Here is a 13,767-nt window from a genome sequence, read left to right on the forward strand (position 1 = left end):
ACCTAGGAAAGGGCGAGCTGTATGCAGTCTTCACAAAGGCGAGAACTGTAGTTTTAAGAGTTCTAAAGAACATTCCAGTGGGCCTGAAGGTCTTACTAGATGAAAGGTTACGGAAGGAGTCGGGGTGCAATTCAGTCGGACTGGAGTGGAAACTGATCCACCTGGTAGGACTAGGGCAGAGGCAGCTCCAAGAGAAGGGAAAATCCAAAGGTAAGAAGGAGCTGGGGAAGAAAGAGCTCTACCGGGGGGCGCAACCCAGCTCGCTTCTCCTCTGCTCACTCTCAGAAGCTCACTTTAGGATGAAGAACACAGGTGCTGCCCAGTGGAATCCCTACCTCTCAGCGGCAAACAAAGGGAACGATCTCCTTCACCCTTTTTGGTCTGAATGAGGGCTCGGCTTTACCTTTGAGTATCCGCCCATCCTTCCTCAGGCGCCCAATGAGGCCGCAGCCTCTTCCTGCCGGGCGGTGTTGAACTCTCCCAGGAAACGGACAGGTACCTTGGACCAATGGTTGGAGATGCGGGGGTCCAATGGGAGAGAGAAATGGGTCAACCTGGGGTTTGAGAATGAGAGAGCCCGCACGTTGGGGCGGGGTGGGAGGGGGAGGGCGACGTAGGCGCAGGGGGTGGAGAGGGGCGGGGCGGGCGGGTGGCGGGGCAGCCCCAACCGCGGCTGGAGGAACCTGCGGACCGGTCAGCGGCGGCCAATGGGACGGCAGGATGGCGCGGGGGCGGGCCCGGGCGCCGTGAAGCCCCGCCTCCTCGGGTCCGCAGGGCTGGGGCGGAGCCAGGTCCGCGTCAGGTGGTCCTGGGCGTGCGGACGGCGCAGGGGGCGGGGCGCGGCGCAGAACGGTGAGCGGCGGCCGGCTGGCGGCACCGGGCCCCAGCTGCGCGAGCAGGTACCCGCGGCAGAGGTGGCCAGGCCGCCCCAGGGGGCGAGCGCGAAGGCGGGGGCTCCGGCCCGCTGCGCCCCCATGCTGCGGTGAGCACTACGCGCTCCGCGCACTTGTAGCCGCGCCGCGCCGAGCCAGCCCCAGCCCCAGCCCTAGCCAGCCGACTCTCCCCGCCCAGCCAGCCCGGCCCCTACCTGCGGCCGCCGTCAGGGGAGGGGGGTCCCCCCAGCTCTGCGGAGCCGCATGAACAATAGGCGGCGGCGGCTCCTGCGGGCGGCAGCAGCCCCGCACCCTATGGATCGGCCGCTCCATGGAGCCCTCCAGAGCGCTTCTTGGCTGCCTGGCGAGCGCCGCCGCTGCAGCCCCGCCGGGGGAGGATGGAGCGGGGGCCGGGGCCGAGGAGGAGGAGGAAGAGGAGGAGGAGGCGGCGGCGGCGGCGGTCCCCAGGGAGCTGGGCTCCGACGCGCCGCTGCCCTACTGGACGGCCGTGTTCGAGTACGAGGCGGTGGGCGAGGACGAGCTGACCCTGCGGCTGGGCGACGTGGTGGAGGTGCTGTCCAAGGACTCGCAGGTGTCCGGCGACGAGGGCTGGTGGACCGGGCAGCTGAACCAGCGGGTGGGCATCTTCCCCAGCAACTACGTGACCCCGCGCAGCGCCTTCTCCAGCCGCTGCCAGCCGGGCGGCGAAGACCCCAGTTGCTACCCGCCCATTCAGTGTAAGGCGAAGGCGGGGCCCGGGAGCTCGGCGGGGAGCGCGGGGGGGTGGGGTTATGATGGAGCCCTTGGGGTTGTCGCAGGGGGAGGGGAGCCCTCCTCGAGGGTTAGCTTGGGTGGGCAATGATTGACCTGGGGGTGGGTGTGTGTGCGCGCGCGCGGGCTGCAGGGGCTTTGGTGGGTGCAATCAGTAAGATAGACATGCCGCAGGCCTCGCCTGGAACCTCGGGCGTTTGGGCTTCTTCACCTTCACCCGACCACCTCAGCAGCAGCTCCTGATTCCACATCTTGAAGCCCCAGCAGGAGAATCTTCCCAGCCCCAACCTCCCCGCCCCCCCACCCCCAATCTGGAAGGATTTTAGGCAAGCTGGTGGTTTCTGTCATAACATTAGTCCCCAAATCAGGGACCTTCCCGACCTCTTCTACCGCCTGTCCCTGCCCCTGAAAGGCATTTGCTTTAAAGGAGATGGGGGTGTCTCCCGCAGGGCTGGGCTGGCTCACAAGTCCCGGAAGCCTATGTGAACTCAAGGCTGAAGTATCTTTGAAATACCGTGTTGATTTCTTGGATCCTAATCTTGTATTTCCAAAGTGGTCCCTTGAGGAGTCTCACCAAATAATGTGCTATAAGAAGTGTGTGTGTGTGTGTGTGTGTGTGTGTGTGTGTGTGTGTGTGTGTGTAGGGGCAGGTGATGAGTGGAGAAATGATTAGCAAGGGAAAAGTATGTCATTCCCCCATGAGAGATCAGGAGCACAAGGTATAGTGGCTAAATCCCAGGGCCTTGACACCCAGACAATATATTTTCTCCTTTCTTCTCACCCTAGATCCTTGCCTATATTTGGTATTTGCCAAATCTCAGGGGAACCATGCCCAGGGGTCCCTCCCAGGGCCTTTCTTCTAGTGTCCTGGTTTTCACTAGTTTTCCAGGAGCTCCCCTTTTCCACACCCTGAAATGAAATTTTCTTTGTTTTTTCAAAGGCGTTAAATTGCCGTTAGAATCCTTTAATCAGTGATGCTAGGTGGTTTTAGAAGAAAGATGTAAATATCTCCCGGTGCAGTTTACGCTATTTTGTATTTGAGGGTTTCCGTAATTTCTTTCCTGTTAAAAAAGTATTGTTAATTCACTTATATCATTATTTATTCCATATTTTGTATACTTTGTCTCATAGCTGATTTAAAAAAATCATTACCAAGGGCCAACTTTAAACATTTAATTTAAAAATTTTATTTGTAACAGTTATTTTTCTGGTCCTGTAACTTATTTTCACCTGAACAATTATATTATATCTTAAGATGTTTATTAAATACCATTTATTAATATCAAAATCATAACCTCTTGTTTTTCTACTGTCCTTTTTTTTATTGGTGTTTTGACTGTCAAATTGATGTTCAAATGTTTAATTTCCTTTGTTTCTCTCTCCCTCTTATTCAGTTTAAAACTTCCTGCTTCTACAGTTAATCTTTATAATACCTGCAGGTGACAAATTAAATTGTTTCTAGATGTTACATCTTTTTGGGGTTAGTGCTGGAAAGATCAAGGCTAAGGGTCCTAGCAGATAATGTCTCAAATAGTGTTGAAGATGAACTTGGTCACATACCGGAAGAGATGTTGGCCTGGCATGTTAGAAAACAGTGTAGTTTTAAACATGTCAGACTTTGAGGGTCTTTGTGGGTGAGGTTTGGTGATTTTTTTTTTTTTTTTTTTTTTGTCCAGAGACAGCTAATATCAGAGTAGAAGAGCTCTGTGAGGTTCATGAGCAGGAGCTGAGTTTCTTTTTTTTTTAATTTTTATTTATTTATTTATTTATTTATGGCTGTGTTGAGTCTTCGTTTCTGTGCGAGGGCTTTCTCTAGTTGCGGCGAGCGGGGGCCACTCTTCATCGCGGTGCGCGGGCCTTTCACTATCGCGGCCTCTCTTGTTGCGGAGCACAGGCTCCAGACGCGCAGGCTCAGTAGTTGTGGCGCACGGGCCCAGCTGCTCCGCGGCATGTGGGCTCTTCTCAGACCAGGGCTCGAACCCGTGTCTCCTGCATTGGCAGGCAGATTCTCAACCGCTGCGCCACCAGGGAAGCCCAGGAGCTGAGTTTCTTTAATATCTTATGCTCCCTGTTGTCAGAGCAGTCAGGAGTGAATGTGACTTAGATTGGAAGAACCCATATGCACAGAAAGCCAGAAAGGTCTACACTGAGCCACTTTAGAAGCTTCTTCTCCATTGGGTGCCCAGGACTTCACTCTGACTGTAACAAAAGTTACCTTGGATAGAGTAGATTCTGGTATCTAAAACTCAGGTGATGAGAAAGTAGGAACTACCTTGTACTTATTGAAAGAATTGACTTGAACAACAGCATTTGAAGGTCTTGCTAAGTTATTTTATTTAGCCACACTGAATTCTGATCTTGACTGGAATTAATTTTTGATAACTCAGAAAATTTAACTCTAGTCAAAAACCAATTAGAGTGCCTAGTGAAAGAAAGATACTGTGTTAAATACCAGGGGATAAAGAAATGAGGAGATGAGGAGGTACTTAGAAGTCACACGTGAGGGAAATTGGTGATGTAAACATATAATTTCAGTGCAGTGCTTTGCTCAAGGAAGTTGGTGATCTGATAAAGGGCCTCTGGTCTGTATGCTGTGTCCAGTGGTTCAGTTAGTGTCACTCAGAAAATAAAAGTGATTGTTGACCTTGTCTCCAAAGACTTAGAATGAAATTGAGCCTCTGACAACTTTTCCCCAGTTACTTTTTTCAACTTCCTCTCTGGGACATGAATTTTGATATTAGATTGTGAATAGAAGACACAAAGTGAAGTAATAATGTTCAGTTTACTTTCAAATACTGCTTTTCAAAGTGAAACTTCTGTTTCAAACTTTAATCAAAACAGAAGAGGGGGAAATTACTAAATCTTGTGACAAAGAAAGCATATAAGAGTGATACTATAAATCATCTAACATTTATAGAGTGCTTTTATCCTCTCCAGTGTAGGTATTAGAGTTTAGCTCTGCACGGGGCTAACAAATATAAATAACCCAGGAGCTTGCTCATCTTCTTTATTTTGGTGAAAGATGGAAAATGTAAAGTTCCAAATGTATCATCTTCAGAGATATATAACCCTAGGTATTAAAAAAAAGCTTCTCTTACAGGAGAGTGGTGTCTGTTTTCAAGCAGGGCATAAATTAAGGATATTACTAATTTACATTTCTTTTTCTTGCCTTCACTAGCAATATAAGGATGTATTTTCAGATGTACTTAAGATTTTTAAATGAGTGAGGTATGTACCATTCACTTGCCCCAAACTCACCAGAATGTGCCTGTATATTTAGTTTCCAAGGATACAGTTGAGAGGGAATAACATCTTGACTCCAAGACTGAAAGAAATAAGGTTTTGCTCCTGATATTCCTGGAAATATTCTTCCACAGAAACTGAAAAATGTGCTGTATGAGACTTGACCTGATTCTTACTTACAACCAGGTCTTGACTGGGGCAGGGAAAGGGAGGAGAGTCCCACATCCTCGCAGCTGCAGTGAAGGTCTAGTTTCTATCCAAAGGGACTTCTTAGCAGGGAGAGGAAAAGAAAGGACCCTCCCCACATCCCCCACTGTTTTGTCTTCTGTCTGCTTGTAAGCTGTGTTCTATACTTTTCCTGAAGGCTGGTCATAATATTTCCTCGACGAAATAGCAAGAACCTGAGAGTTTATGTTCTACCCAGAGAGAGATCATTGCTTCGCCTTCCCCACAGAGGTTTTCTATCTTCTGTGAAATACCATTGGAGGAGCTGTCCTTTCAGCACCCTGGTTCAGAATCACATCTTTTAAATCCTCATATGTTTAAATAAATGTCTAACACCTCCTGTGTGTTCACAGCTGTGCTTCAGACCAGAGGAAAGAAGAGGGTGGGTACAAGAGAAAATACAACAGTTAATTCCCTTAAGGAGAATTCAGATATTCAGTTGAGGAAATAAGGTATGTAAATGCACATTTATTAAAAAGGCACACATCTTTTCATCAGTGAAAAATCTGGCAGAAAGAACGAGTGTTTCTTCCGTCTATGACCACGGGCACTCCTAGGATAACTTACAGTTTTCTCCAAGAGGGTTTCTAATCTCTCTTTGACATTGGCATATTTTTCTCATTCATATAGATGAGATAAGGCAAGAATTAGTAATCGGTCAGGATTCATTTTAGGACCCAGAAACACTCAAGCTATTTTAAGCAGAAAATGATTTAGCACAAGAAGTTAGTTGCTTATAGATTTTTTGGAAGGTTGGGGAGAAGGGGCTCTCAGCTGGACCTAGAGGACCAACTCCCAGAACAATTGCAGACCTGGCCCACCAGGCAAGCTGCTGCTTCTCTAACTGAGAAGGTACAGAATCAGGAGTTGCCACTGAAGCTGTTGACTTCTCAAACACCCTGTCGTAGTTGGTGTCTGATGAGGTGACTGCTTGGCCTGGCAATATTCCTTCCACATCCACAGAGCTAACTGGACATTGACATGCTATTGCAGGAAAAACCCCACTTCTCCACAGCCATGCTTGCCAGGAGAAGCAGCAAGGAGATGGTCTCCATCTCACTTCTGCCTTCTGAATCTTGTGCATCTCATTGGCTAACCAGCACTCTGTCAAGGAGTCTGGAAAATGTAGTTTTTTAGCTTTCTGACCTCTGTAGTACTGAAAGGTATGCTGGAGGATTGTAGAATGGATGTTGATTGCTAGTCTGCAGGACCTGCCACACCATTTATTCTTCAGAAACAGTGCTAGATGAGGTGATAATCTTTTGTATACCTAAAGGCAGTCCAACTAACTTTTCCTAAGAGTTTCCTTTTTGCAGGCTGCTGGGTGCATTACAAAATACAAATGAATATTAGCCCTAGATAGGATAGAAGTGCTATAACTAAGCAAAAACAGAGTTATGAGCACCACCAGCATCTGAATGGAGAATGAAGGCGTCATGGAGCTGGCTGAGAATGGAAGAGAACAGTCAGCGGTGGGCAGTTCCTCTTCGGGTCTTGCCAAGAGTTCAGAAATATATCTTTGTGTTCTTAGTTTTTTAGCAAAGTGTGACTATTCTCTGTATTTGTTTCAGGAGGTCCAATTCAATTTCTTCCCCCCAGATCTGAGTTTGGTTTATTTCATACTGAGATAGATTTTTTTCCCTCATTTTACTTCCTTGTCTATTGGTCACCAGCTGAATATTTGGCATTGATAAAGGACAGTGGTGAGTAAGGCAGACAGGATCCGCCCTCGTGCATCTCGCAGTCTAGCAGGACGATAGGCGTTGAACAAGTGATTATAACCTTGTTGAGTCTTGCCAAATAGAGACTGCTATGGAAGTGCTTGACTCGGGCCTGACCTCATTTAGTCGGGGGGTTAGGAAAAGTTCCTCTATTAGATTGATGGTTAAGCTGAGACCTGAGGGATGCCCATGAGTCAGCTAGGTAAAGACAAAGAAAGAGACTGAGAAGACAGAGAACAGGGTTTTGATGAGAGAAACATGAGATAGCACTTTGCTCGTATAGCAGCACCATATCTAGCCCAAGATTTATAATCACTGGTGGTTATTATTACCTATCCATGGAAGCCTTTCTAAGCAGAGCTAAAGATAGAATCAAGTACCATAGATTCAACCTCTGGATTTGGGATGGGGAATGAGTGGTTGGGTGTGATACTGGACATCTCAGGGGTGGACCTGTGGCCCAGGTGACTGCTGGGGTAAGATGTTGCCTAGGAGACTCCTTCCTCGAGCATCTTAGTCACCAGGTCTTGGTAGAACCAAGTTTTGAAGATCTCCCAATTTCCTCCGTACTTTGTCCTCCTGTCATCATGGCTGCTGAGGTTCAGACCCTTGTGCTTGTGCTGCTGGGTTACTGCAGTGGCCTCCGTTTGCTGTTATATTCCACATGGTTGCCAGAGTTGGTTTCCTTTCTAAGTCACAAGACTGACAACGCTGTCCCTCTTGAAGATACATGACTCCTACCATTTACAGTGTGAAGTTTAAGCCCCTCAGAATGGCTTCAGCAACATTTCATGACCTGGCTGACCCCAGCAAGGCTTTGAGCCTCATCTACCCTAATGCTTATAATCCAGCTGCCCTGGACTCCCTGAAGTTCCTGATAGGCCATATACTCTCATGGCCTATGTTCTTTTTTTTCTTTTTATTGAAGTATAGTTGATTTACAATGTTGTCTGCTGTACAACACAGTGACTCAGTTATACATATATATTCTTTTTCATATTCTTTTCCATTATGGTTTATCACAGGATATTGAATATAGTTCCCTGTGCTATACAGTAGGGCCTTGTTGTTTATCCATCCTATATATACTAGTTTGCATCTGCTAATCCTAAACTCCTGATCCTTCCCTCCCCCACCCTCTGCTTGGCAACCACAAGTCTGTTCTCTGTATCTGTGAGTGTTTTTGTTTCATAGATACGTTCATTTCTGTCGCATTTTAGATTCCACATATAAGTGACATCACGTGGTATTTGTCTTTCTCTGTCTGACTTACAGTGATAATCTCTAGGTCCATCCACGTTGCTGCAAATGGCATTATTTCATTTTTTATGGCTGAGTAGTATTCTGTCGTGTATATATATATATATAATCAATCACATCTTTTTTTCTTTTTTTCAAATAAATGCTATTTGTTTTTTTTTTTAAATTTTTTTGGAGTATAGTTGATTTACAATGTTGTGTTTGTTTCTGCTATAGAGCAGAGTGAATCACTTACACGTATACATATAGCCACTCTCTTTTAGATTCTTTTCGCAAGTAGGTCATTACAGAGTATTGAGAAGAGTTCCCTGTGCGATACAGTAGGTCCTAATTAGTTATCTATTTTGTATATAGTAGTGTGTATATGTATCACATCTTCTTTATCCATTCACCTGTCGATGGACATTTAGGTTGTTTCCATGTTTTGGCTGTTGCGAATGTACTCCATGCCCCACGGTTCTTGCTCATGACCTTCCCTCTACCTGGATTGTCCTTCTCCACCCTGATCTTCATTGCCTGAGGAGATCCCTCCCACTCTTTCTTTTTTTAAACAAAAATTTTATTTATTATTTATTTATTATGTTTATTTTTGGCTGCGTTGGGCCTTCGTTTCTGTGCGAGGGCTTCCTCCAGTCGCGGCGAGCGGGGGCCACCCTTCATCGCGGTGCGCGGGCCTCTCACTGTCGCGGCCTCTCTTGTCGCGCAGCACGGGCTCCAGACGCGCCGGCTCAGTAGTCGTGGCTCACGGGCCCAGTCGCTCCGCGGCACGCGGGATCTTCCCAGACCAGGGCTCGAACCCGTGTCCCCTGCATTGGCAGGCGGATTCTCAACCGCTGCGCCACCGGGGAAGCCCCCACTGTTTCTTTAGGGCCCATTTCAAATGTTTCCTTCCTTGAGAATCCCTTCCCCACTCGCCCTCTTAATCCCTGTCCCGGGTGGGAATTAGTGATTTTCCTCATCTTTGGATCATACTGCTGCTAAAGTGGTTTGGTTGTTGTGTGTCTGCCGTGGCACTGGATTTTATGCTTCTCACTACCTAGTATGTACACAGTAAAATGTGACTAAGTCTCATAAAAATGATCTCCCCCAATTTTCCTTTTAGTTAGAATGGTTGATCTCGGTACAAGATTCTTCATGAAGTCCCAAATGGAAGTTATTTCATGAATATTTATTGAATGCCTACGCTGTGCTAGTCACTAAGGATAACATAACAGAAAAAAAGTTAATCACATTTCCTGTCTTTAAGGAGTGTATAGTGAGAAGACAGAAAATCTGAGTGCACAGACACCTTGCTGTGTTTACCCACCCAGGTAAATGGGTGATAAAATGGTGTTTTTCACATTTTTTTGACTTGCTTCTTTTTTTCTTTTCCTTCTCAGTGTTAGAGATTGATTTTGCGGAGCTAACCCTGGAAGAGATTATTGGCATCGGGGGCTTTGGGAAGGTCTACCGTGCTTTCTGGATAGGGGATGAGGTCGCCGTGAAAGCAGCTCGCCACGACCCGGACGAGGACATCAGCCAGACCATAGAGAATGTTCGCCAGGAGGCCAAGCTCTTCGCCATGCTGAAGCATCCCAACATCATTGCCCTTAGGGGAGTGTGTCTGAAGGAACCCAACCTCTGCTTGGTCATGGAGTTTGCTCGCGGAGGGCCTTTGAATAGAGTGTTATCTGGGAAAAGGATTCCCCCAGACATCCTGGTGAACTGGGCCGTGCAGATTGCCAGAGGGATGAACTACTTACACGATGAGGCAATTGTCCCCATCATCCACCGCGACCTTAAATCCAGCAACAGTGAGTACGGAGAGATGAGGCTGGAGGGCTTACAAGCACTTTCAGACTCAGTCCATGGCTTCGGTTGGAGTGGATTCCTCAGGAATCTTAGTGGGCAGTGAAACGCCTTGCTTAAAACCAGTCCATCCTTGACTTGAGATGTAGCGGGTGGGATGAATGCCAGGAAAAATTGGTTTAGGAGGAGAAGAATGAGGCACCGGAGGGGTTTGGGATAATTCTGAGCTCTTACTAGCAGGCGTGGTTGGCAGTATGTAATTCTGATGTACTGTGCAAACAAAACATATAGATTTTTTTTTCCACTTGAAGGGGTGCCTGTGATCACAAAAGGGATTTTCCTCTTCGGTGGAACAACACGTAAAGCGAACCAATACCACCTGTTTGCATTTCTACCTAACTCCCCAACCTGAGGGCTCCACCAGAGAAGGGGTATAAGGAAGAAGAGGCATGTTCAAGCTGTGAGGCCCATTCAGGTGGCCATGTCAACTTGGAGAGCACGACCTGGCTGGTAGAACTACAGCCCTCCTGGTAGCCTTGGGGTGGTATTAATTAATTGTCATAACTACCCAGTGTTTAATAGCAGGGAACTGAGAAGTAACTTTATTAAACATCTAGGACCCATAAACTGGATTGTAAAGCAAGTGTTACACATAATTAAATGGTGAGTTGGTAGAAACTTCAGTCTCTTTCCTTGGCTGAATCAGCAGGCGCTGGGAGTTTGCTTCTTTTTTGTGGTAATTTGGACTTTCCCTTGCCTAAACTGCATGGTAGAGAGGATACAGTTTGCTAAATGGCATATGCTTAAAATCACGTTGAGCATCCTTTCCAGAGAGGAGAGCGTTAGGACTTTGGGGCCCCAGGAACTTCACTGTCTGCATCCTTCAGCTTTGAGCCCAGAAATCCTTCAGGCTTTGTTCTGCCCCGAGCTGTTCCAGATGTGGCTTATTTTTCTGTTGATGCTATTGTGAATCTGTTAACTTTAAAAAATACGTTTTAAATTACATAGGTAGTAAGTGTTTTTGTTGTACAAAAATTAGAGAGTGTAGATAAACGAAAAGAAGAGAAAGATCACCAGTAATGTTTTCCTCCCAGGAGTATAAGCATTACGTTTGGCATATTTTTCCAGACATTTAAAAAGCGTATGTGGGGACTTCCCTGGCGGTCTAGTTGTTAGGACTCCATGCTTCCTTCCACTGCAGGGGGCACGGGTTCGAGCCCTGGTCAGGGAACTAAGGTACCACATGCCTTGTGGTGTGGCCAAAAAATAAAATAAAATAAAATAAAAATAAAAAGCATATATGGCCTATATATACACAAATATCCTTTCTGGTTTACTTTAAAATAGCATTTATTACCCTTACCTCTTCTGCCTGCACCATCTTCCCCCTTAATAAAAGCAAAATTCATCCTTGTGAGAGTATGGAGCATTAGATATGTATTTTAGACATAATACATGTGAAGGATTTAAGTTGCATAAAATAAAATCTGGTTTCTCTTTTCCTTCTGCCATATTCTATCTCTTTACTGTATGATTATTCTCATCCCTCCTGCAAAATTCTGTTCTATAAATGTATTAAATAAGTTAAAACTTTTGGTGACCCCCCTTTTGTTTTTTGTTTTTTTTTTTTAAAGATTGATTGATTGATTGATTGCTATGTTGGGTCTTCGTTTCTGTGCTAGGGCTTTCTCTAGTTGCGGCAAGCGGGGGCCACTCTTCATCGCGGTGCACGGGCCTCTCACTATCGTGGCCTCTCTTGTTGCGGAGCACAGGCTCCAGATGTGCAGGCTCAGTAGTTGTGGCTCACGGGCCCAGTTGCTCCGCGGCATGTGGAATCTTCCCAGACCAGGGCTCGAACCCGTGTCCCCTGCATTGGCAGGCAGATTCTCAACCACTGCGCCACCAGGGAAGCCCGGTGACCTCCTTTTCAAAATAATTTCTACCTAGAGATTGCTTTGGATGATGGGGTAAGAATAAGCAGATGTGTTGGTAGAAGATGTGATATAGAAGCTGAATTTTAAAATGTTTTCTTACATCCTTATCATGCTGGGAGAACTAGGCTAAGTGCACTAACCTTATGTAATTGAGCCCATTTTAAAACTTGGGCTAGGATGATTGTAAAAGTTAATAATTTCCTCTGCGAAGTTTTAAATCTGGGTGTAATTTCAAGATGTAAGTACAAGGTTTTACCTTTTGTGACTTGTGTTTGGAAGTCTAGGCTCTTGTGAAGGAAAAGCTGACGTGCCAAGGTTATACTGTTTGCAGGAGACAGCAAGGGACCTGAACGTCATTCTGTCACCCTGGAGACAAAGCCCTGGTCCTTCTTTGGCCTTACGTGGGTTTTAGGATTGCTGAGGGGGACCTTCAGGTACAGTGTATGGTGGCAGGAGTTGGACTTACACATAGGGCAGTATTTTAAAGGACCTCATCAAGACAGTTGAGGCCCTGAAATGTCCATAGCGCCCTGGGCCGCATGGGTGGTGCTGATGTTGATGCCTGCTATAAATCTCACATGTGAGTTGGGGTGGCTCCTTGACATTGGTCTGTGGGCGGGTGTTTGCCTGGGATTGAATTTATCCGATATGAGCCCTGACGACACCATTGCTCTTACTCCATTGCTGTGTGTGCATGACTTGAAAATCATTTTGGAAATGTTATGCTGCTTGTTTGCCTCCAGTTTGAGTGTCATAACTTCTTTGTGTTTTGCAGACCTGGGGATACTGGCCAGGTTCTCTTGGTTTTTGTTAGGGGCTCCAGAGAGTTGGATTTTGATCACAGTCATGTGAGGGCAGAATTCTATGAATTATATGTGTTAGTTGACTTTGAACCACTAGAGAAAAGAATAAGTATATAGGGGGCCTGTCTTTGTGGAAAAAGAAAGTAGTTGGTGATAAACATCTAGCTGTTACAAAAGGTTCAGTAAAAAAGTGATTTATTAAAATGTTTCATTATCCTGATGACCCACTTAAAAAAGTCATGTGCTGTTTGCCAGATGTGTATAGCATATAATACCCTACGTTCATATATCATCTGTAGTAAGTTCAGGTTTGACGCACATAACCTAAAAAAACAAAGCAAAATAACAGTGGCTAAAACAAGGTATCCATTCATTTGTCTTTGAAAAGAAGGCCGGGATGGGGTTTTAGAGCATCTCCACATGTCATCAGGGACCCAGGCTCCTGTTTTTCACTCCATCATCCCAGTACATGACTTGCATCTTGGGGCTGTTGTATGGTCCAAGATGGCTGGTGAAATGCCAGTTATTTGGTCCAAGTCACAAGCCTGAAGGAGCAGGAAAAGCAGAAGCACAGAAAAAGCTGCTCCTGTGGCTGCGTCGACTCCCATTAAGTTCCCAGAAGTCCAGCACAACACATCTGCATGTATTCAGTGGCCAGAATGGAGTCCCACAGCCATGGCTAGCGCAGGGGCCGCTGGGAGATGGAGCATTTTATTCTGGGGGACGTGGAGCCTAGCTAATAATCAGGGTCTGTTACCAAGGAAGAGAGAGAACATGGCTGGTGGGGAAGCAGCTGGCAGTCTTCACGGAATCTGGGGACATGCATTGGGAGGATGTGTTATCCTAGATACTTAGCATCTTAGAGCCAAACGAGCAGCATTAGCCAGGCCCTGGGACGTGTGGCTCAGACCCCTGATTTAACTGATCGTTTCTACTACTTTATTACAGTGCATCGTTAACTTAAACATCTCTTCATGAAACTACTCACTAAAGCCCTGGCTATAAAAGTGGATTTATGTGTCTCTGCTCCTCACATTGGGGAAAACCAGCTACTTGATTGTTAGCAAAGGTGTTAGTGAAGGATGGTCTTTTAGTGGAAAGATTGTCCTTTTGGGGGTAGATAAGTGGATTTCAGGATTTTGGTTTAAGG

General features: G+C 46.3%; 1 protein-coding gene across 2 annotated transcripts in view; it reads left to right on the forward strand.

Annotated features, from left to right (window-relative positions):
* The first annotated feature begins 1,203 nt into the window (after window positions 1-1,203).
* MAP3K9 (mitogen-activated protein kinase kinase kinase 9) overlaps window positions 1,204-13,767 on the forward strand; it is a 73,362-nt gene continuing 60,798 nt past the window's right edge. For both annotated transcript variants that reach the window (XM_068562844.1, XM_068562926.1), the window contains exons 1-2: window positions 1,204-1,609; window positions 9,472-9,885. In XM_068562844.1, coding sequence (XP_068418945.1) covers window positions 1,204-1,609; window positions 9,472-9,885 — 820 coding nt within the window. The remainder of the gene's footprint in view (window positions 1,610-9,471; window positions 9,886-13,767) is intronic.

Source organism: Eschrichtius robustus, chromosome 1 (genome assembly GCF_028021215.1).
Source record: "Eschrichtius robustus isolate mEscRob2 chromosome 1, mEscRob2.pri, whole genome shotgun sequence".
Classification (NCBI taxonomy): domain Eukaryota; kingdom Metazoa; phylum Chordata; class Mammalia; order Artiodactyla; family Eschrichtiidae; genus Eschrichtius; species Eschrichtius robustus.